Genomic DNA, 24,553 nt, shown 5'->3' with positions numbered 1-24,553 from the left:
AAGGCACGTCAGCACAACCTTGCCGCCTTTCTATTGCAAGAGCCATCCGTAAATGGCACTAAAACCCGTCGGGCCGGCAAAGAGCTGGCATAAATATGATGGGCCGAATGGCTTCTTCTCAGGCCCGGTTTTGATGAGTAATCAGATCATAGATCTGGGGGGAGTCCAGAACCAGGGGGCACAGTTTAAGAATAAGGGGTAAGCCATTTAGAACAGAGACAAGGAAAAAACATTTTCTCACAGAGAGTTGTGTGGAATTCTCTGCCTCAGAGGGCGTTGGAGGCAGGTTCTCTGGATACTTTCAAGAGAGAGCTGGATGGGGTTCTTAAAGATAGCGGAGTCAGGGGATATGGGGAGAAGGCAGGAACGGGTTACTGATTGTGGATGATCAGCCATGATCACATTGAATGGCAGTGCTGGCTCAAAGGGCCGAATGGCCTCCTCCTGCACCTATTGTCTATAGATCAGTTTACAACAGGAACAGGCCGGTAGTAACTCAGATGCTCAGGCAGCAACTCTGGACTCATTTCGGATCAGAACACTGCTTCAGTCTGAAGGCCAGAGGAAGGATTCCGACCCAAAACATCAGCTATTCTTTTCTCCAGAGACGCTGCCAGACCTGCTGCAGTACTCCAGCATTTACTGTCTGTCTTCGGAATAAACCAACATCTGCAGTTCCTTCCTACACAGGAACAGGCCATTCGGCTCATAATGTCTGTGCTGAGCATGATGCCAAGATACACCAATCTCATCCAATAGACAATAGGTGCAGGAGAAGGCCATTCAGCCCTTCGAGCCATATCGGGGTACGGGGTACTGGATGTGGATGATCAGTCATTAACTGTGATCATGGCTGATCATCCACATTCAGTACCCCGTTCCTGCTTTCTCACCATATCCCCTGACTCCGCCATCTTTAAGAGCTCTATTTAACTCTCTTGAAAGCATCCAGAGAATTAGCCTCCACAGCCCTCTGAGGCAGAGAATCCCACAGATGCACAACTCTCTGGTAAAAAGGTTTTTCCTCATCTCCGTTCTAAATGGCTTGCCCCTTATTCTTAAACTGTGGCCCATGGTTCTGGACTCCCCCAACATCGGGAACATGTTTCCTGCCTCAATCCATTAATAATTGTATATGTTTCAATAAGATTCCCTCTCATCCTTCTGGATTCCAGAGTATAAAAACCCAGCCACTCAATTCTATCAACATATGACAGGAATGAGTAGGTTAACCTGTGATGAGCGTTTGTCGGCACTGGGCCTGTACTCACTGGAGAATGAGGGGGGACCTCACTGAAATATACAGAATAGTGAAAGGCCTGGATAGAGTGGATGTGGAGAGAATGTTTCCACTAGTTGGAGAGTCTAGAACTAGAGATCATAGCCTCAGAATTAAAGGATGTTCTTTTAGGAAGGAGATGAGGAGACATTCCTTTAGTCAGAGGGTGGTGAATCTATGGAATTCTGCAAAGAGGTCCTCTCATCTTCAAATTAGGAGACCAAAACTGCACACAATACTCCAGGTGTGGTCTCACCAGGGCCCCGTACAACTGCAGAACCCGTAGAAGGAGCCCTGGTGAGACCACAACATGGAGTATTGTGAGCAGTTTTGGTCTCCTAATTTGAGGATGAGAGGACCTCTTTGCAGAAGGACCTCTTTGCTCCTATACTCAACCCTCTCGTGATGAAGACCAACATGCCATTCGCTTTCTTCACTGCCTGTTGTACCAGCATACCGCTGGGTTGGAAGCTGCCCAAGCAATTGATGAGATGATGTTCCTCCAACTTGCGTTTGCCCTCAACGCTCAGACCAATAAAGTTAAGCGTACAGTACGCATTAAATAGAAAACTAGACGTCCGAAAAAAGGAAATATAAAAAGGGTCCTAATTGATTAATTGTTTGAAAGGGGAAGCACATATGCACAGGAACCAAGTAGCACAAAATTCTATGCTTCCAAATGTAGTGGAGAAACAAATAAATTGCAAGATGGACATAAAAAGCGGGTCAGGCAGCATCTCTGGAGAAAAGGACTAGGTGATGTTTTGGGTCGAGACCCTTCTTCAGATTTAAACCAGCATCTGCAGTTCCTTCCAACACAAATAAATTGCAGTTACAGTATATCTACAATCTAACTGCACAGAAAGCTGAAACACAGTGCCCTCCATAATGTTTGGGACAAAGACCCGTCATTTATTTATTTGCCTCTGTACTCCACAATTTGAAATTTGTAATAGAAAAAAATCACATGTGGCTGAAGTGCACATTGTCAGATTTTAATAAAGGCCATTTTTATACATTTTGGTTTCACCATGTGGAAATTACAGCAGTGTTTATACAAAGTCCCCCCATTTCAGGGCGCCATAATGTTTGGGACACAGCAATGTCATGTAAATGAAAGTAGTCATGTTTAGTATCTTGTTGCATATCCTTTGCATGCAATGACTGCTTGTAGTCTGCGATTCATGGACATCACCAGTTGCTGGGTGTCTTCTCTGGTGATGCTCTGCCAAGCCTGTATTGCAGCCATCTTTAGCCTATGCTTGTTTTTGGGGGCTAGTCCCCTTCAGTTTTCTCTTCAGCATATAAAAGACATGCTCAATTGGGTTCAGATCGGGTGATTGACTTGGCCACTCAAGAATTCACCATTTTTTTAGCTTTGAAAAACTCCTTTGTTGCTTTAGCAGTATGTTTGGGATCATTGTCTTGCTGTAGAATGAACCGCCGGCCAATGAGTTTTGAGGCATTTGTTTGAACTTGAGCAGATAGGATGTGTCTCTACACTTCAGAATTCATTCTGCTACTACCATCAGCAGTTGTATCATCAATGAAGATAAGTGACCTTCAGCAGCCATACATGCCCAGGCCATAACACCCCCACCACTGTGTTTCACAGATGAGGTGGTATGCTTTGGATCTTGGGCAGTTCCTTCTCTCCTCCATACTTTGCTCTTGCCATCACTCTGATATAAGTTAATCTGCATCTCATCTGTCCACAAGACCTTTTTCCAGAACAGTGGTTGCTCTTTTAAGTACTTCTTGGCAAACTGTAACCTGGCCATCCTATTTTTGTGGCTAACCAGTGGTTTGCATCTTGTAGAGTAGCCTCTGTATTTGTTCATGAAGTCTTCAGCGGACAGTGGTCATTGACAAATCCACACCCGACTCCTGAAGAGTGTTTCTGATCTGTCGGACAGATGTGTCTGGGGATTTTTCTATATTATAGAGAGAATTCTTCTGTCATCAGCTGTGGAGGTCTTCCTTGGCCTGCCAGTCCCTTTGCGATTAGTAAGCTCACCAGTGCTCTCTTTCTTCTTAATGATGTTCCAAACAGTTGATTTTGGTAAGCCTAAGGTTTGGCTGATGTCTCTAACAGTTTTACTCTTGTTTCTCAGTCTCATAATGGCTTCTTTGACTTTCATTGGCACAACTTTGATCCTCTTGTTGATTAACAGCAATAAAAGTTTCCAAAGGTGATGGAAAGACTGGAGGAAAGACTAGGTGCTGAGAGCTCTCTTATACCTGCATTAAGGAGGCAATTAAAAACACCTGAGCAATTACAAACGCCTGTGAAGCCATGTGTCCCAAACATTATGGTGCCCTGAAATGGGGGGACTATGTATAAACACTGCTGTAATTTCTACATGGTGAAACCAAAATGTGTAAAAATACCCTTTAATAAAATCTGACAATGTGCACTTTAACCACATGTGATTTCATTTCATTACAAATCTCAAATTGTGGAGTACAGAGGCAAATAAATAAATGACGGGTCTTTGTCCCAAACTTTATGGAGGGCACAGTGACTTCTGCAAAGCCAAACTCCAAGCTGCTTGCCACTTTCTCCCATCTCAGGAATTGATCCCACTTTTATACATACAGTAATAGAGTGAGTACAGAGGAGATTTACTAGAATGTTGCCTGGGTTTCAGCAACTAAGTTACAGAGAAAGGTTGAACAAGTTAGGTCTTTATTCTTTGGAGCGCAGAAGGTTAAGGGGGGTCTTGATAGAGGTCTTTAAAATGATGAGAGGGATAGACAGAGTTGACGTGGACAAGCTTTTTCAATTGAGGGAAGGGAAGATTCAAACAAGAGGACATGATTTAAGAATTAAGGGACAAAAGTTTAGGAGCAACATGAGGGGGAACTTCTTTACTCAGAGAGTGGTAGCTGTGTGGAATGAGCTTCCAGTGGAAGTGGTGGAGGCAGGTTCGATTTTATCATTTAAAAATAAATTGGATAGGTATATGGATGGGAAAGGAATGGAGGGTTATGGTCTGAATGCAGGTAGATGGGACTAGGTGAGAGTAAGTGTTCGGCACGGACTAGAAGGGCCGAGATGGCCTGTTTCCGTGCTGTAATTGTTATATGTTATATGGTTATACGCACCAATACTTTCTCTTTCTGTTTGGCTTCTGTCCTTCTTGGGAATTCTGTACACCTCCTGATGAACGAAAATTGCACAATTAGACACCAGCATTTACAATCAAACGTTCACATCTCCAGTTCCCTCACGCACTGCAAGTCACCAGGCTCATGGCAAGAGCTCATGACATTGGGATTGAGGACTCGTTATCGCTAGGGGCGGCACAGCACCAGAGACCCGGGTTCGATCCCGACAACGGGTGCTGTCTGTAACGAGTGTGTACGTTCTCCCCGTGACCGCATGGGTTTCCTCCTGCATTCCAAAGATGTGTGGGTTTGTAGGTGAATTGGCTTCTGTAAATAAGGATAGAACTAGTGTACAGGGTGATGGGTGGTTGGCATGGACCCGGTGGGCCGAAGGGCCTGTTTTCACGCTGTATCTCTAAAGTCTAAAAGGACACCCATGTTAGACTCCTATTTGTTGACTACTGCTTCACCTTCAACACCATAAATCCTATCCAAACCTATCTCCAATCTCTTGGACATAGGTAGACAAAAGTGCTGGAGAAACGCAGCGGGTGCAGCAGCATCTGTGGAGCGAAGGAAATAGGCAACGTTTCAGCCCGAAAAGCTGCCTATTTCCTTCGCTCCATAGATGCTGCTGTACCCGCTGAGTTTCTCCAGCACTTTTGTCTACCTTCGATTCTCCAGCGTCTGCAGTTCCTTCTTAAACTCTTGGACATAGGAATCAACTTTACTCTATGCAAAAGGTTCTTGACTTTCCGACCGGTCCCCCGCAAGGAAGTGCGAGCCCGGTGGGCTGAAGGGCTTGTGTCCGCACTGTGTGTCTAAAAGTCTAGTTTATCATCGTCATGTGTACCGGGGTACAGTGAAAAGCTTTCAGTTTAGTTGAGAGGTACAGCGTGGAAACAAGCCCCTTGGCCCAGGTCCACGCTGACCAACGAACACCCATAAACAAGTTCTACCCTACGCTCTGGGGACAATTTACAGAAGCATATTCAACTGCAAACCTGCACGCCTTTGGGAAGTGGGTGCAAACTGGAGCACCCGGAGAAAACTCACACTGGATCTCTAAACTAAACTAAATCAGATGGAAGTCAGAGTTGGAATACATGAGTCTTCTTCAGTTTGGAAGAATGGAACGTGGAGTACCCCTGAAGATTATTCAAGGCCTCTCATTGTTAACTATTGATATTAATGACCTGGAAAGTGAGGTATCCAAACCTGCTGAACCATAACAATAGGCAATAGGTGCAGGAGGTGGCCATTAGGCCCTTCGATCCAGCACCGCCATTTACCGTGATCATGGCTGATCATCCACAATCAGTACCCCGTTCCTGCCTTCTCCCCATATCTCCTGACTCCGCTAGCCCCACTAGTGGAAACATCCTCTTCACATCCACTTCATCCAGACTATTTAATAAGTTTCAATGATGTGTCCCCTTATCCTTTTGAAGAATTTGTCAATCTCTGCCTTAAAAATATCCATTGCTGGTGCCACAGGTAGGCAAATGGCCTATTGGCCTTCATTGTAAGGGAAATGGAGTTTAGGAATAGGAAGAATTATTGCAACTGAACAGGGCATTGGTGAGTTCACACCTGGAGTTCACACCTGGTTTAGTTTAGAGATTCAGCGTGGAACTAGGCCCTTCAGCCCAGTGAGTTTATGTTGGCCATTGATCACCCGTTCACACTAGTTCTGTGTTATCCCACTTTCTCATCCACAAACTAGAGAACAATTAGAGGTCAATTATCCCACAAACCCGTTTGTCTTTGGCATGTGGAAGGAAACCGGAGCCCCCAAAGCAAACCCACAAGGTCACATGGAGAAGGTAAAACTCCACACAGACAGCACCCATAGTCAGGATCGAACCGGGATCTCTGGCGCTGTGAGGCAGCAACTCTACCGCAGTGCCACAGAGCCGCCCAAATCTGCTGTATGATTTTAGCTGTAGCTAGGTAGATGTGACAATAAAGTATATTTGATCATTGATTGATTATTGATCAAGAGTGGACTCTGCCCTCTCACAGGGTATGTATGCGGCCAACACCTACCTTCAGGTCCTTCCAGACGTCGAGCAGCTTTGTGGCCAGCTCGCTCACGTCCTCCATCTTGCACGACTGCTCCTGGCTGCGTTCGCTCTCCACGTCGGACACGCCTTCCTCCTCGTCCTGCGACGGCGTCTCTGCCACGGCCCCCTCCTCCAGCTTGCTGCCGATGGCGGCTTTCACCGCCGCGTCCTGTGGTTCCGTCTCGTCCACCGCCACCTCGCTCGGCACCGCCTCCTCCTCGTCAGTGGCGGGGGCGGCGAGGCCCGGCGATGGCTCCACCGTCACCGCCGCCGCTGCCGTCGCCTCCTCCTTGGCCTCCTTCACCTCGACCTCCCCGTCGGAGGCTTTGCTGGTGTCTGACAGCCCGCTGTCCATGCTGTTCTCGCTCATGATCTTCAGCCGCCGCATGACCAGCTTCTTGGGCGTGTCCGCCTCGGCCTCGCCGCTCTGCTTCAGCCCGGAGGACTCCTGCGTGTTGAGCGGCGTCTGGGCGCGCGACGTGTTCTCGCTCGAGTAGCCGTCGGCCTCGCTGACCTGCGGAGCGGACACCTTGGTCTGGGCCCAGCGCTGAATGATGGGCAGCAGCTTGCTCTCCTCCAGCATGTTCTTGGTGGCAATCGGCAACAGCTCCAGAGTCCTCATCATCTGCAAAGACAAAAACGGTTCACCGCTCAAAACCAGGCATCCTCTCTGTGTCTCACTACACTGAGCCCGTGGGCTGAATGGACTTTGGAAATGGCGCCAAAACATGTGTGTGTTAATATGCAAAAATAATCTGGCTGTGCAGTTGCAGGTGTGACAAATAAAACACCACTGAACAATTCTACATTCTGGCTGTTTTTCGCTTTGACCTGCCTGCTGCACTTATGCACAGTTTGACTGTACTTGTTCATGACAGCTGTCCAAGATGGTGCCCAACCCAGGTGACTCACTCCGCGCGCCGTTCACAGACGTGGGTCTGCAATCATGCATTACACTAATGCCCCTGTCCCACTTAGGAAACCTCTGGTGACCTTGTGCCCCACCCAAGGTTTCCATGAGTTGCCAGAGGTTTTGGTCACTCGCCTGGAAAGCCTCGACCGAAGCGTGAGCTGCATCTACTGACCACAGATCCCACAGGACCTTTGCTACCGACCACACACACACACATCGCCAAGGTGGGGGCCAGGGACAGCAGAGGAGCGCTGTCTGCGCGATGAAGAGGAAGGTAAACGGCTGTCACAGAGCACGGTAAGTCCTTTAGAGAGTGCGGGAGGTTGGGAGAGAAGGGGAAAGAAGGGGAGAGAAGGACAGAGAAGGGGAGAGAGAGAAGGGGAGAGAGAGAAGGGGAGAGAGAAGGGGGGAGAGAGATGGGGAGAGAGAAGGGGGGAGAGCAGGGGGAAGAGCAGGGGAGAGAGCAGGGGGGAGAGAAGGGGAGAGAGATGGGAGAGAGCAGGGGGAGAGAGAGCAGGGGAGAGAGCAGGGGGAGAGAAGGACAGATTAAGGGGAGAGAGAAGGGGGAGAGCAGGGGGGAGAAGGACAGATAAGGGGAGAAAGGGGGAGAGCAGGGGAGAGAGCAGGGGAGAGAGCAGGGGGGAGAGATGGGGAGAGAGCAGGGGAGAGAGAGCAGGGGAGAGAGCAGGGGAGAGAGCAGGGGGGAGAGCAGGGGAGAGAGCAGGGGGGAGAGAAGAGGAGGGGGGGGGGGTTTAAAAATAATCGCAGGAACATAGAAGCCTCGACTACGCGGAAACCACTTGGGAGAGTGACCAAAACCTCCAGGAACCTCACAGAAACCTTAGGTGAGGCGCAAGGTCTCCAGAGGTTTCCGTTCAGGTTTCCTAAGTGGGACAGGGGAATTACTCCACTCTTTTAAACCTCTACTCCTACAGCAGCATTTTTTACTTTCACCTCTCATCGATCGTTATTCACGTTATTCTCTTTATCATGTATCTGTACACTGTGGTCGGCTCGATTGTAATCATGTATTGTCTTTCCGCTGACTGGTTAGCGCGCAACAAAAGCTGTTCACTGTACCTCGGTACACGTGACAATAAACTAAACCTGGTCCATCATGGTTAGTGAGCTCTCCGCTATTGAAGGGATTCAGAGAAGGCGCTGCCTCAGAAAGCAGCCAAATTGAACAAAGACCCACAACACCCTGGCCACGCTCTCATCTCGTTCCTGACAAAAAGAGAAGAAAGTACAGGAGTCTGAAAACCATGAACACCTAATTCACAAACAGCCGCTTCCCAGCAAACTATCAGGCTCTTGAACACTGGACAACACCAAGTTCAACTATGTTTTTTTATTAAACATGTAAATATGTAAATATGTAACCTCAACTATGCACTAGGCCAGGAAAAGAGTGGATGTGGAAAGGATGTTTCATCTAGTGGGAGAGTCTAGGACCAGAGGGCACAGCCTCAGAATCAAAGGGCATTCCTTTAGAAAGATGAAGAGGAATTTATTTAGCCCGAGGGTGGTGAATCTGTGGAATTTATTGCCACAGACGGCTGTGGAGGCCAAGTCAATGGATTAAAAAAAAAAGTGAGATTCTTGATTAGTGCGGGCGTCGAGGGTTATGGGGAGAAGGCAGGAGAAAGGGGTTGAGAGGGGGAGATAAGTCAGCCATGATTGAATAGCAGAGTAGACTTGATGAGCCGAATGGCCTAATTCGTCTCCTCCCATTTATGAACTTCCACGGACTGTCTTTGCACTAAGTACTTGCGCTAGTATTGGTTATTAATTTGTAGAATGTTTTTGTTTGTTATATCGTATCTATGTGTAATGTGTTGACAGGCCTGTGAAGCTGCTCCGTGAGAAGTTAATTATAGACAATAGACAATAGGTGCAGGAGTAGGCCATTCAGCCCTTCGAGCCAGCACCACCATTCAATGTGATCATGGCTGATCATCCCCAATCAGTACCCCGTTCCTGCCTTCTCCCCATATCCCCTGACTCCGCTATCCTTAACAGCCCTATCTAGCTCTCTCTTGAAAGTATCCAGAGAAAGGCAGAAAATTCCACAGACTCACAACTCTGTGAGAAAAAGTGTTTCCTCGTCTCCGTTCTAAATGGCTTACTCCTTATTCTTAAACTGTGGCCCCTGGTTCTGGACTCCCCCAACATCGGGAACATGTTTCGATGTCGGCACGTATGACAATTAAAGACTCTTGACTCTCTCTGCTGTAATGTGACCGGTTAGCACTCAAAACAACATTGTGTTTATGTGACAAGAATGTCATTGTTCTATCTGGGACATATGACAATAAAACACTCTTGACTCACGATAATAAACCGATATCGAGGAGAAATACAGAGAGGGGCAGACAGACGCAGAGAGAAATAGTCCATCCTCAAATCACTAGAACCAAGCGTTCATTTTTCCAGCAGAGTGCTGAAGTAACTCAGCGGGTCAGGCAGCATCTGTGGAGAACACGGATGTCCAGAGATGCTGCCTGATCTGCAGTCACTCCAGCACACAGTTGTTTTTTGTAAACCAGCATCTGCAGTTCCATGTTACTTCATTTTTCCAGCGCTGGGATACACTTTTTTTGTTGAAATCCCAGCGCCCAAAGAATATCCGATCAGCCATTTGACTTTTTCTGCGGTGATGTTGGAGCGCCAGCTGGTGGTGGAAGGCACATATTGCGGCACCAAGTCATGGTCAAAAGACTTCACTCTGAACAAAGAACGACAAAGTGCTGGAGTAACGCAGCAGTTCAGGCAGCATCCCTGGATAACGTGGAGTTTCGGATCGGAACCCTTCTTCAGACTGATTGTGGTGCGAGGGGGGGGGGGGGTGGAAGTTTTATGAGAGGCAGGGGCAGAACAAACACTGACAAGTAATAGCTGGATTAAGGCAAGGGTGGGTTTTTGATAGGCAGATGGTTGGACAAGGGCCAGAGACAAAGAGACAAAAAGTGTGAGGTATGGATAGAAGAGTAGAAAATTGTGAAGCCAGAGAATGGAATATTAGTGAAAAGGAACGAGGGGGAGGGGAAGAGGATAAATAGGTGAGGAGGAATTCCTTTAGTCAGAGGGTGGTGAAACTGTGAAAGCTGTGTAAGAAGGCTGTGGAGGACAAGTCAATGGATATTTTTTAGGCAGATAAATAGGTTCTTGATTAGTACGGGTGACAGAGGTCATGGGGAGATGGCAGGAAAATTAGGTTAGGAGGGAGAGATGAATGGTGAAGTAGACTTGATGGGCTGAATGGCCTAATTCTGCTCCTATCACTACATGAAATTGAGGTGGGGCACGGGGAGATGAAAGGATGGGTGGAGATGTTTGTGGCTTAGTTACCCAGCCTGGCTTTGTCCTGCCCCCACCTCTCTTCCAGCCCTTATCCCCACCCCCAATCAGTCTCAAGAAGGGTCCCAACCCGGAACGTCACCTATCCACGTTCTCCAGAAATTCTGCCTGACCCGCTGAGTTACCCCAGCAGTTTGTGTCCTTTTTATTGCAAGTTCACATCTGCAGTTCCTTGCGTCTCCATTTGACTCGGAACAATCCCGGCAGGAATGTAAGGCACCTTAGCACAACGTACTTCCGTCTGCAGCTTGATGTTATGGCTGGAATTCCCCCGGCTATCGCCCAGCTCTGTCATCCAGATCCACAGCAAGGACAATCCGTGATACTCCAGGAAGGACTTCAAGCAACTCTGCGAATGTGTGTTCTGCAAAATGAATACACGATGCAGAACTGTTTAGTTGTGAGATACAGCGGGAAAACAGGCCCTTCTGCCCACTGAGTCCGTGCCCACCAGCGATCCCCGCACATTAACACGACCCAACACACACCAGGGACAATTTTACATTTATCCTTTGTCATTCAGACTTTTCAGTCTGAACGAAATTTCGTGCCTTGCAGTCATAACATAGAATAAAAGAACAAAACACACAATAAACACAGATTTAACATCCACCACAGTGAATCCAGGCCCTCCTCACTGTGATGGAAGACAAAACTCTTAAAGTCCTTGTCTCTCCCCTCCTTCTTCTCCCTCTGCATTGAGGCGATCCAGGCTTCCGATGTTGCGACCCCGCCGGGTGATGGTAAGTAAGTCTCGCGGCCGAATCCGAGCTCCGCAAACCTGTACGTCTTTAGAGTGTGGGAGGAAACCGAAGATCTCGGAGAAAACCCACGCAGGTCACGGGGAGAACGTACAAAATCCGTACAGGCAAGCACCCGTAGTCAGGATCGAACCCAGGTCTCTGGCACGGTGAGGCAGCAACTCTACCGCTGCGCCACCATGCCATCCACTAAACAAATACCTCTACAGTCCATAAAAATTTCAATGGTGGACACAAAGTGCTGAAGTAACTCAATGGGTCAGGTCGAAGGCCCGACCCGAAAAGGTGTCTGAAGAGGGAGCCCGACTTGAAATGTCACCCATCTTTTTTCTCCAGAGATATTGCCTGAGTTATACTCTCAGTCTGCCCTGTTGAATTACTCCAATATTTTGTGTCTACAAAATCTCAGTGGTGCTCTCTTTATCAAATCAAAAATTATCTTTAGGAACACACCAGAAGTGGCAATGTTAACCAACTTTGTGTGACTTTTCTGCTGTTAGCTTATCCAAACTCGATGCTCAACATGCTTGTGAGATTTGAACTGGTATTCTGAGAAGTATTTTTAGGTGAATTCATTTCGAAAAGTGCTAACGAGCTGTCTTCTGGAGAAGGTACCTCCAGCGAGCTGTTGGAAAGACAGTCCAGGTATGGATCAAATGACAAAGGTGGATAGAAAATTGGCTCCATGGAAGGAAGCAGAGGGTGATGGTGGAAGGTTGCTTCTTGGAATGGAGGCCTGTGACTAGCGGTGTGCCTCAGGGTTCAGTGCTGGGCCCATTACTGTTTGTCATCTATAAGCATTGATTTGGATGAGAACATACATGGCAAGATTAGAAAGTTTGCAGATGATACAAAAGTGGGTGTTTTTTTTTGCAGATAGTGAAGATGGTTGTGAAAAATTGCAGCAGGATCTTGATCAGTTGGTCAGGTGGGCTGAGGAATGCTTGAAATGTGAGGTATAGCTCTTTGGGAAGTCTAACATGGGCAGGACCTACACAGTGAATGGTTGGCTCTGTGGAGTGTTGTAGAGCAGAGGAGATCTAGGAGTGCAGGTGCATGGTTCCTTGAAGTTGGAGTCGCAGTTAGATAGGGTGGTCAAAAAGGCTTTTAGCACTTTGGCCTTCATCAGTATTGTGTGTAGAAGTTTGGAGGTCATGTTGCAGTTGTAGAAGACGTCGGTGAGGACGCATTTAGAGCATTGTGTTCCGCTCTGGGCATCGTGTTATAGGAAAGATGTTGCCACGTTGGAAAGGCTACAGAGAACATTTACGAGGATTTTGCTAGGACTCGAGGTCTGAGCTGTAGGGGGAGGTTGAGTTGTTTGAATAGGCTGGGACTAAGCAGGAGGATGAGGGGTGAACTTATAGAGGTGTAGAAATTCCATGAGAGGAATAGATCGGATAGGGGAATCAAGGACCAGAGGACATAGGTTTATGCTGAAGGGGAAAAGATTTAATAGGAATCTGAGGGATAACATTTTCACACAAAGCGTGGAAATGGTGTATGGAACAAGCTGCCAGAGGAGGTGGTTGAGGCAGGGACTATCCCAACATTTAAGAAACAGTTAGACGGGTACATGGATAGGCCAGGTTTGGAGGGATATGGGGCAAAGGCAGGCAGGTGGGACTAGTGTAGATGGGCCATGTCGGCCGGTGTGGACGTTGGGTCTAAGGGCCTGGTTCCACGCTGCAACACTCTATGAGGTGCGATGTGGAGGGAACCTGCAGTTAATGATCTTCCCGAGTGCCAGCTTGGATGAAGGATGTGCTGTACATGCTACCCACAGCACCCATTGCCAAAGATACACACATACACCTAATCCACAACGCACATAATAGGCAGGCAGTCATCCTCTCTGGAATGAGGTCTACTTAAATCTTAGCTCTAGCTAGACTGGAGCTTACAGCATCCCGGAGCCCCACACCATCCAACCATGCTTCCAAGATGGATATAGAAATAGATAGAAAAGAAAATAGGTGCAGGAGGAGGCCATTCGGCCCATCGAGCCAGCACCGCCATTCATTGTGATCATGGCTGATCGTCCCCTATCAATAACCCGTGCCTGCCTTCTCCCCATATCCCCTGACTCCACTAGCCCCGAGAGCTCTATCTAACTCTCTCTTAAATCCATCCAGTAACTTGGCCTCCACTGCCCTCTGTGGCAGGGAATTCCATAAATTCACAACTCTCTGGGTGAAAAAGTTTTTTCTCACCTCAGTCTTAAATGACCTCCCCTTTAATCTAAGACTGTGGCCCCTGGTTCTGGACTCGCCCAACATTGGGAACATTTTTCCTGCATCAAGCTTGTCCAGTCCTTTTATAATTTTATATGTTTCTACAAGATCCCCCCTCATCCTTCTAAACTCCAGTGAATACAAGCCTAGTCTTTTCAATCTTTCCTCATATGACAGTCCCGCCATCCCAGGGATCAATCTCATGAACCTACGCTGCATGACGCATGAACCTATGCTACCTACGTGAACCTATGCTGAACCGCCTCATATCTTAGATATCAATGGATATTTTTAAGGCAAAGATAGATAGAATCTTGATTAGTATGGGTGTCAGGGGTTATAATAATAATAATAATGGATGGGATTTATATAGCGTCTTTCTAATACTCAAGGCGCTTTACATCGCATTATTCATTCACAATCCTGGATTTATATAGCGTCTTTCTAATACTCAAGGCGCTTTACATCGCATTATTCATTCACTCCTCAGTCACACTCGGTGGTGGTAAGCTACTTCTGTAGCCACAGCTGCCCTGGGGCAGACTGACGGAAGCGTGGCTGCCAATCTGCGCCTACGGCCCCTCCGACCACCACCAATCACTCACACACATTCACACACAGGCAAAGGTGGGTGAAGTGTCTTGCCCAAGGACACAACGACAGTATGCACTCCAAGCGGGATTCGAACCGGCTACCTTCCGGTTGCCAGCCGAACACTTAGCCCATTGTGCCATCTGTCGTCCCAGGAGGAGAAGGCAGGATGAATGGTGTTAGGAGGAAGAGATAGATCAGCCATGATTGAATGGCGGAACAAACCTGATGAGCTGAATGACCTAATTCGGCTCCTATCACTTATGGCGTCCAACCCAGGTGACTATCTGCGTGCTCGCCACAGAAGCAGATCTACAAACACATATTAGAATCGCTCCGCACTCTTAAATCTCTATTCCCTTATCATGTAAATGCAAATGGCTTGATTGTAATCATGTCTTGCAGAGCTGCCAAGTTTTGTCAGAGCATTTCAGTATTCTAGTACCTGAAAATCAGTATTTTGCTGAGGAAATCAGTATTTTTACGCTGTGCCATTTTGCGGGAAAATTTTTTTTTTTTTAAATGTGCGGTCATACCCATGTATGAGTACAGGAATGCATAACTTTGCTACCAATTCACATGTCTTCTACGCACCTTACTTGACAGTGCATTCATTGCCATCTCTTTGTATACTGCTGTCTGAACGGCTGCTTCCTGATCAGATGATGATGTAGAGCCATTTTGGAAGCCTCCCTCTCTCTCCCTCCTTCCCCTCTTTCCCTCCCCCTCCCTCTAACTCCCACTTTTCCTCCCTCTCTCCTTTTTTTCTCCCTCCCTCTCACTCCCTCCCCGAACAGTCTGTGACCCATAGCGCTATGTGTAAAGCCCATAGCGCTATGTGTAAAGGCAATAGCGCTCCAGCTGGTAGCGCTATAATTAGAACCCATAGCGCTGTTCGTTTAAATTCCCACGCGTTGAACTGACAGCGCTGTTTAAACCTGTAGCGGGACAGACAGATCAAAGCTTACAAAAATACTCATCCAGATCTTGAAATGTAAAATACTAATAGATTTAATCAGCTATAATTTTTAGAGTTACAGTATGACTTTTTATATCCTTGCATTTTTTAAGCAAGATGAAACAGGAAGTCGGGCCAATTTAAAACAAATCTGTATTTTACAAAGCAAAACCGTACATCCGTATTCTTATCGCATTTCCGTACAAAATACGGAAAATCCTTACTACTTGGTAGTTCTGGGATTGTCTTTCCGCCGGCTGAAGAGCATGTAACGGAAGCTTTTCACTGCACCCCAGTACACGTGACAATAGACTAAACTGATAACAGATAACCTGGCGTTCCATGGCCTTCCCATTACCTGTATGATCTTGAGGCAGGTAAACTTCTGCTCCATTGTCTCGATGCGTACCATCAACCGGGTTAAGCTGAGCACTTGGTCCGAGTCACACAAGCCGTCGCCATTTTCCAAGAAGGCCTCCAGTTCTTCATCCACCTGACAAGCAAGCAGAAAGATGGAGGTTTGACCATTTGGTTTGGACAGCTATGAGGTCCCCCCCCCCCACCTCATCCTTCTAAACTCCAGCGAGTACAGGCCCAGTGCCGTCAAACGCTCATCACAATTTGCGGGCTGTACCTCCAAACTAGACCAAAGATGGATTTCACACTATGCTCACCGAGTCCTTCTTCCGGGACCGATCCTTGTCCTTCAGCTTCACCTTGCCACCGGCGGCACGAATGCTGACCCGGTTCTCACCGCCAATGTACCCGCGGCAGTTCGCCGACCCACAGAAACATTTCTGAGCTTCCTTCCTGCGTTCGGTGAGATGACAGAAAAACTTAAGACAACTGGTGAAAAGTTAGGGTCCTTTATGCAATCATTGGTATTATCATGGCTAAGTCATCAGCAACCAGTGTGAAGAAGGATCCCGACCCGAAACGTCACTATTCGGAAGAAGACACATAGTGCTGGAGTAACTCTTAAAGACCAAAAACAACCTGGTACTAAACCCATCAAAGACAAAAGAACTTCAGGAGGAAGAGAGAGGAACCTGCTCCCTTATACATCAAAGGAGACATGGTGGAGAGAGTCAACGACTTTAAGTTCCTGGGAATAAACATCTCCCAGGACCTCAAATGGCAAATGAACACCGTCACTCTCTTGAAGAAGTCTCATCAGCGGCTGTATTTCCTGAGGTCTCTACGGAGAGCTAACGTCTCACAGCCGCTGCTGCTGTCCTTCTATCGATGCGCCGTGGAAAGTATCCTCTCCTATGGAATCCTGGTGTGGTTTGCCAGCTGTACTGTGGCTGAGAGGAGGGCGCTGCAGGGAATTATAAAAACTGCGCAGCGCATTACAAACGCTAACCTGCCCTCCTTGGATGACATATATAGGGCCCGATGCTTGCGCAGGGCCATAAATATCAAGAAGGACACATCCCACCCTGCCAACCACCTTTTTACTCTGCTACCCTCGGGGAGGCGACTCAGGTCTCTGCAGGCTCGCACCGGTAGACTAAAAAATAGTTTCTACCCATGTGCGATAAAAGAGCTTAACTCTAATAGTGAACACTGGGAAGCAAGAAGTAACTTCGAGGAATACCGCTAAATTCTTTTAAACTCTTTTAAAAATGTATTTATTATTTTACTATTAACTGTACATATGTGTATTGGTTGTTGTGTTGTATTTCTTTTAACGGAGGAGAAGCAAATGGAATTTCGTTGCTCAGTTTTGTGCAATGACAATAAACATATTCAATTCAATTCAATTCAAGTAAAGACATTTTAAAGAAGTGATTAGACGGGTACATGGATGGGACAGGTTTGGAGCTACATGGGCAAAATGCAGGTAAGTGGGACTATTGTAGTGTAGACGACACAAAGGGTGGTGGCGGTGGGTATATGGAACAAGCTGCCAGAGGAGGTAGTTGCGACAGGGACTATTCCAACATTTAAGAAACAGTTAGAGAAGTACATGGATAGGGCAGGTTTGGAGGGATATGGGCCAAACGCTGGCTGGTGGGACTAGTGTAGCTGGAACATGTTGGCTGGTGTGGGCACGTTGGGCCGAAGGGCCTGTTTCCACACTGTATCACTCTACGACTCTGACTCATCGGGTCAGGCAGCATCTCTGGAGAGATTGGATAGATGACGTTCTACTTCTGTGGAAGAGGGTCATTAATCTACAAGTTAGTACGTCTTTGGGATGTGGGAGGAAACCGGAGCACCTGAAGGAAACCTGTGCGGTCACAGGGAGAAGGTGCAAACTCCACGCACAGACAGCACCCGATGGATGTGTCACCATGCTGCTCTAAAGTGAGGAAGGCTTGCTGAAGAATCTTACCCATATCGCTGAAACTGGTAATCGAAGGTGAGCTCTGCACCAGCCGCGACTGTCTTGGTGGTAAAGAATCCAACCCGCAGTTGTCCATTCACCGTCCACTGTAAAGAAGAAATACACATTCACAGCTTCTTTATAAAAAGTACCACTTTAGTTTAGTTTAGAGATACAGTGCGGAAGCAGGCCCTTCGGCCCATCGAGTCCGCGCCAATCAGCGATCCCAGCACACTAACACTATCCTATACACACACACACACACTAGGGATAATTGTTTTTACATTTATACCAAGCCAATTAGCCTACAAACATGTACGTCTCAGAGTGTGGGACGATCTCGGAGAAAAGCCACGCAGGTCACGGGGAGAACGTACAAACTGCGTACAATAGACAATAGGTGCAGGAGTAGGCCATTCGGCCCTTTGGGCCAGCACCACCTTTCAATGTGAGCACGGCTGATCATCCCTAATCAGTACCCCATTCCTGCCTTCTCCCCATATCCCCTGACTCCGCTATCTTTCAGAGCCCTATCTAGCTCTCTCTTGAAAGCGTCCAGAGAACCGGCCTCCACCTCCCTCCGAGGCAGAGAATTCCACAGACTCACAACTCTCTGTGTGAAGAAGTGTTTCCTCATCTCCGTTCTAAATGGCTTACCCCTTATTCTTAAGCTGTGGCCCCTGGTTCTAGACTCCCCCAACATCGGGAACATGTTTCCTGCCTCTAGCTTGTCCAAACCCTTAATAATCTTATATGTTTCAATAAGCCTACAAACATGTACGTCTTTGGAGTGTGGGAGGATCTCGGAGAAAACCCACGCAGGTCACGGGGAGAACATACAAGCTGCGTACAGACAAACACCCGTAGGTCAGGATCGAACCTGGGTCTCTGGCGCCGTGAGGCAGTAGCTCTACCGTTGCGCCACCGTACCGCCCTAATTAACTAGACAATTCCAGGTCAGTAAAGTCACCAGGGATCACACTAACTGTGAACTCTTGTTGGGTTAATTCCCACCTCAGAGAATTAAACCATTAATCTATTCTGATGTCCCAGAACAGGTGGAGGGACAGGAAGTGTAGAGAAAGCAGGGACTCTGCAGAAGGACCTGGACAGGTTGGGAGAGTGGGCAGAGAAGTGGAAGATGGAATATAGTGTAGCAAAGTGTGGAGTCATGCATTTTGGCAGTAGGAATAAAGGCGTAGACTATTTTCTAAATGGGGAGAGAATCCAGAAATCGGAGGTGCAAAGGGACTTGGGAGCGCTGGTGCAGGATTCCCATAAAGTTAATCTGCAAGTCGAATAACTAGTAAAGAAAGGAAATGCATGTATTTCGAGAGGGCTTGTATACAAAAACAGGGATGTAATGCTGAGGCTCTATAAGGCGCTGGTCAGGCCGCATTTGGAATATTGTGAGCAATATTGGGCCCCATATCTGAGGAAGGATGTGCTGGCTCTGGAGAGGGTCCAGAGGAGGTTTACAAAAATGATCCCTGGAATGAGTGGGTTAACTGAATGACTGGGCGCTCCCGTGAGGGGCTGTGACGCTCCCGTGAGGGCGGCCTGGCGCGTGGCTGAGACTCTCCCGTGAGGGGCTGTGGCGCTCCCGTCGGGGCGGCCCAGCTCAAGGGTGGAATGGCGCTCCCGTCGGAACGTCCCAGCTCGAGGGAGGTACGGCGCTCCCGTCGGAGCGGCCCAGCTCGAGGGAGGTACCGCGCTCCCGTCGGAGCGGCCCAGCTCGAGGGAGGAACGGCACTCACGTGAGGGCGATCCGGCTAGGGGCTGGAACGGTGCTCCGGTGGCTGGGACGGCGTTCTGGCGGCGGTGACCTGAGACCGGGGTTCAGCCGCGGGCCAGCGGCTGCGTACGCTGGACTGGAGGGCGGCAGCTTCGACCACCCTGGGCCGCGGTGTTTGAGCCGGCCCGTTTGCGGGGTTCGGTGAGCCGCGGGACTGTTTGTGCCATCGCCCGGTGGGGAATCGCCTCAGCGCAGAGGGAGAAGAGGAGGGAAGAGACTGCAGCCCTAAGATTTTTGCCTCCACCACAGTGAGGAGGTGCTTGGTGGACTCACTGTGGTGGATGTTAATTTGTGTTTGTTGTTGTTTATTATTGTATTATTGTATGCATGACTGCAGGCACGAAATTTCGTTCAGACCGCAAGGTCTGAATGACAATAAAGGTAATTCTAATATATGATGAGCGTTTGACGGCACTGGACCTGTACTCGCTGGAGTTTAGAAGGATGGGGGGGACCTCATTGAAACAGACAGAATAGAGAAAGGCTTAGATAGAGCGAATATGGAGAGGATGTTTCCACTAGTGGGAGAGTCTAGAACTAGACATCAGAGCCTCAGAATTAAAGGACGTTTTTTTTAGGAAGGAGATGGAGGAATTTCTTTTTTCAGTGGGTGGTGAATCTGTGGAATTATTTGCCACAGAAGGCTGTGGAGGCAAAGTCAATAGACAATAGGTGCAGGAGTAGGCCATTCGGCCCTTTGAGCCAGCACCACCATTCACTGTGATCATGGCTGATCATCCCCAATCAGTACCCCGTTCCTGCCTTCTCCCGATATCCCCTGACTCCGCTATCTTTAAGAGCCCTATCTAGCTCTCTCTTGAAACTATCCAGAGAACCGGCCTCCACCGCCCTGAGGCAGAGAATTCCACAGACTCACAACTCTCTGTGAGAAAAAGTGTTTCCTCGTCTCCGTTCTAAATGGCTTACTCCTTATTCTTAAACTGTGACCCCTGGTTCTGGACTCCCCCAACATCGGGAACATGTTTCCTGCCTCTAGCATATCCAAACCCTTAACAATCTTATATGTTTCAATAAGATATCCTCTCATCCTTCTAAACTCCAGAGTGTACAAGCCCAGCCGCTCCATTCTCTCAGCATATGACAGTCCCGCCATCCCGGAAATTAACCTTGTAAACCTACGCTGCACTCCCTCAATAGCAAGAATGTCCTTCCTCAAATTAGGGGACCAAAACTGCACACAATACTCCAGGTGTGGTCTCACTAGGGCTCTGTACAACTGCAGAAGGACCTCTTTGCTCCTTTACTCGACTCCTCTTGTTATTGGCTTTCTTCACTGCCTGCTGTACCTGCATAGATTGATGTACAAGGACCCCCAGATCACGTTGTACCCCTTTTCCCAACTTGACGCCATTTAGATATTAAACTGCCTTCCTGTTTTTGCTACCAAAGTGGATAACCTCACATTTATCCACATTAAACTGCATCTGCCATGCATCTGCCGACTCCCCCAACCTGTCCAAGTCACCCTGCATTCTCATAGCATCCTCCTCACAGTTCACACTGCCACCTAGATGTTCCAGATTTCAAGTACATGGATAGAACAGGTTTGGTGGGCTCTTTCCCTCCATTGTACATTCCCTTCACTCATCTTCCTGCCCCATCCCACTGACATACAGTGCCCTCCATAATGTTTTGGACAAAGACCCATCATTTATTTATTTGCCTTTTACTCCACAATTTGAGATTTGTAATGGAAAAAAAATCACATGTGGTTAAAGTGCACATTGTCTCTGAGTGAAAAAGTTTTCCTCATCTCACTCCTAATGGCCTACCCCTTATTCTTAAACTGTGACCCCTTGTTCTGGACTCCCCCACCATCGGGAACATTTTTCCTGCATCTAGCCTGTCCAATCCCTCAAGAATTGTATATGTTTCTATCAGATCCCCTCTCATCCTTCTAAATTCCAAGGAATACAAGCATGTCAGTGCCGCCAACCCGGGAATTAACCTGGTGAGCCTAATCTGCACTCCCTCAATGGCAAGAATGTCCTTCCTCAAATTAGGAGACCAAAACTGCAAACAATACTCCAGGTGTGGTCTCACCAGGGCCCTGTACAACAGCAGTAGGACCTCCTTTCTCCTGTACGCAAATCCTCACCAATCTGACACCATTCAGATAATAATCTGCCTTCTTGTTTTTGCCATCAAAGTGGATAACCTCACATTTATCCGCATTAGACTGTATCTGCCATGCATCTGCCCACTCACCCAACCTATCCAAGTCACCCTGCAGCCTTATTTCTTCCCCACAGCCATCAGGCTATTGAACACAACGTCAAACAAGTTCTGAACAATAACAGTCTAATATTACTATTGCATTTTATCTGTTTATTTATTGTGTATGTATATGGTCTATGGTATATAGACACACTGAACTTTTATCTCCTGTTCTGTATTTATGCATACAATATTCTGTTGTGCTGCAGCAAGCAAGAATTTCATTGTCCTATCTAGGACACATGACAATAAAACTCTGACTCTTGACTTCTTAAACGATGGGATAGTCCCAGCCTCAACTACCTCCTCCGGCAGCTTGTTCCATACACCCACCACCCTTTGTGTGAAAAAGTTACCCCTCAGATTCCTATTAAATCTTTTCCCCTTCACCTTAAACCTATGTCCCCCTGGTCCTCGATTCCCTCAATTTGGGCAAGAGACTCATTGCGTCTCATGTGAAAGAGAGATTCATTTCACTTGCATTTTATGTGCAAGTGACGAATAAAACTTGACTTGAGAGAGGGACATTAGGATCACATTTGACGATTTGTTTCTGTTCTCACCTTTTGAGTTTCACAGTTGGGTTCACAGCTGTGGTTCATGAAACGAGAGCAGTTTCCTTTCAGAGTCGCATCAATGATCTAGTGACAAGTGAAGCATAAACACAAGTGAGGTTTGCATCAACAGATATAGCAAGTGGTTTTCATAATAGCCAGTGCAGTGGCAGCTGACCCGTGACTGGTTTTAGTCCCAGGCTGCCCTGCACCATCTAAGCGCACGTCACTCGGGTTAAACGAGCAACTAATAAGAGTCATACAGCGTAAAACAGGCCCATCTGCCCAACTTACCCAGACTAGCCAACGTGCCCCATCTACTAGCCCACACCAGACAACACAACCCATTTACTTGCCCACGCTGGCCAACATGCCCTATCTACTTGCCCACACCGGCCAATATGCCCCATCTACTAGCCCACACCGGCCAACATGCCCCATCGACTAGCCCACACCGGCCAACATGCCCCATCTACTTGCCCACACTGGCCAACATGCCCCATCTACTTGCCCACACCGGCCAATATGCCCCATCTACTAGCCCACACCGGCCAACATGCCCCATCGACTAGCCGACACCGGCCAACATGCCCCATCGACTAGCCCACACCGGCCAACATGCCCCATCGACTAGCCGACTCCGGCCAACATGCCCCATCTACTTGCCCACACTGGCCAACATGCCCCATCTACTTGCCCACACTGGCCAACATGCCCCATCTACTTGCCCACACTGGCCAACATGCCCCATCTACTTGCCCACGCGGGCCAACATGCCCCATCTACTTGCCCACACCGGCCAACATGCCCCATCGACTAGCCCACACCGGCCAACATGCCCCATCGACTAGCCGACACCGGCCAACATGCCCCATCTACTTGCCCACACCGGCCAACATGCCCCATCTACTTGCCCACACTAGACAACATGCCCCATCTACTTGCCCACACTGGCCAACATGCCCCATTTACTTGCCCACACTGGACAACATGCCCCATCTACTTGCCCACACTGGCCAACATGCCCCATCTACTTGCCCACACCGGCCAACATGCCCCATCTACTTGCCCACACTGGACAACATGCCCCATCTACTTGCCCACACTGGCCAACATGCCCCATCGACTAGCCCACACTGGACAACATGCCCCATCTACTTGCCCACGCCGGCCAACATGCCCCATCTACTTGCCCACACCGGCCACCATGCCCCATCTACTAGCCCGCACTGGCCAACATGCCCCATCTACTTGCCCACACTGGCCAACATGCCCCATCTACTTGCCCACACTGGCCAACATGCCCCATCTACTTGCCCACATCGGACAACATGCCCCATCTACTCTAGTCCCACCTGCCTGCGTTTGGCCCATATCCCTCTAAACCTATCCAGTCCTCATTGGTGACCATCGGACTATCTTTGATTGGACTTTACTGGCTTAACCTTATTCCCTTATCATGTATCTGTACACTGTAAATGGCTCGATTGTAATCATGTATTGTCTTTCCGCTGACTGGTTAGCACGCAACACAAGCTTTTCACTGTACCTCGGTACACGTGACAATAAACTAAACTGACTGAACTATCCATGTACCTGCCCGAGTGTTTCTTAAACATTGCGGTAGTCCCTGCCTCAACTATCTTCTCTGGCAGCTCGTCCCATACACCCACCACCCTTTGTGTAAAGGTGCTGGCTCGAAGGGCCGAATGGCCTACTCCTGAACCTATTGTCTATTGTTCCTATCCCCCCCCCCCCCCCCCCCCCCCCCCCCCCCCCCTCACCTTATACCTATGTCCTCTGGTTCTCGATTCCCCTACTCTGGGTAAAAGGTTGTGCGTTTACCTGATCTATAGGGAGAGGTTGAGCTGGAACGCAGGAGGCTATTCAACCATGGACAAGCTAGATGCAGGAAAAATGTTCCCAATGTTGGGCGAGTCCAGAACCAGGGGCCACAGTCTTAGAATAAAGGGGAGGCCATTTTAAGACTGAGGTGAGAAAAAACGTTTTCACCCAGAGAGTTGTGAATTTGTGGAATTCCCTGCCACAGAGGGCAGTGGAGGCCAAATCACTGGATGGATTTAAGAGAGAGTTAGATAGAGCTCTAGGGGCTAGTGGAGTCAAGGGATATGGGGAGAAGGCAGGCACGGGTTATTGATTGGGGACGATCAGCCATGATTGCAATGAATGGCGGTGCTGGCTCGATGGGCCGAATGGCCTCCTCCTGCACCTATTTTCTATGTTTCTATCTATCTAATAAAGTCCTAGCCTGCTCAACCTCTCCCTATAGCTCAGGCAGTCGAATCGTGGGAACACCCGATCTATCTATAGTGCTACTTTCAATGAAATATGTGCCTGCAC

At 48.2% G+C, this 24,553-nt stretch overlaps 1 protein-coding gene across 1 annotated transcript in view; it reads right to left on the bottom strand.

The window, feature by feature from the left end:
• Positions 1-24,553, bottom strand: part of setd2 (SET domain containing 2, histone lysine methyltransferase) — a 117,488-nt gene that overhangs the window by 31,312 nt on the left and 61,623 nt on the right. Inside the window, 7 exon segments of the mRNA XM_033020298.1 lie at positions 4,388-4,442; positions 6,440-7,081; positions 10,965-11,093; positions 15,632-15,766; positions 15,948-16,083; positions 17,615-17,712; positions 22,202-22,279. Coding sequence (XP_032876189.1) covers positions 4,388-4,442; positions 6,440-7,081; positions 10,965-11,093; positions 15,632-15,766; positions 15,948-16,083; positions 17,615-17,712; positions 22,202-22,279 — 1,273 coding nt within the window.

This window comes from Amblyraja radiata, chromosome 4, assembly GCF_010909765.2.
Source record: "Amblyraja radiata isolate CabotCenter1 chromosome 4, sAmbRad1.1.pri, whole genome shotgun sequence".
NCBI lineage: Eukaryota > Metazoa > Chordata > Chondrichthyes > Rajiformes > Rajidae > Amblyraja > Amblyraja radiata.
The sequence above is the reverse complement of the archived record's forward strand: the minus strand, read 5'-3'. Positions and strand labels throughout refer to the sequence as shown.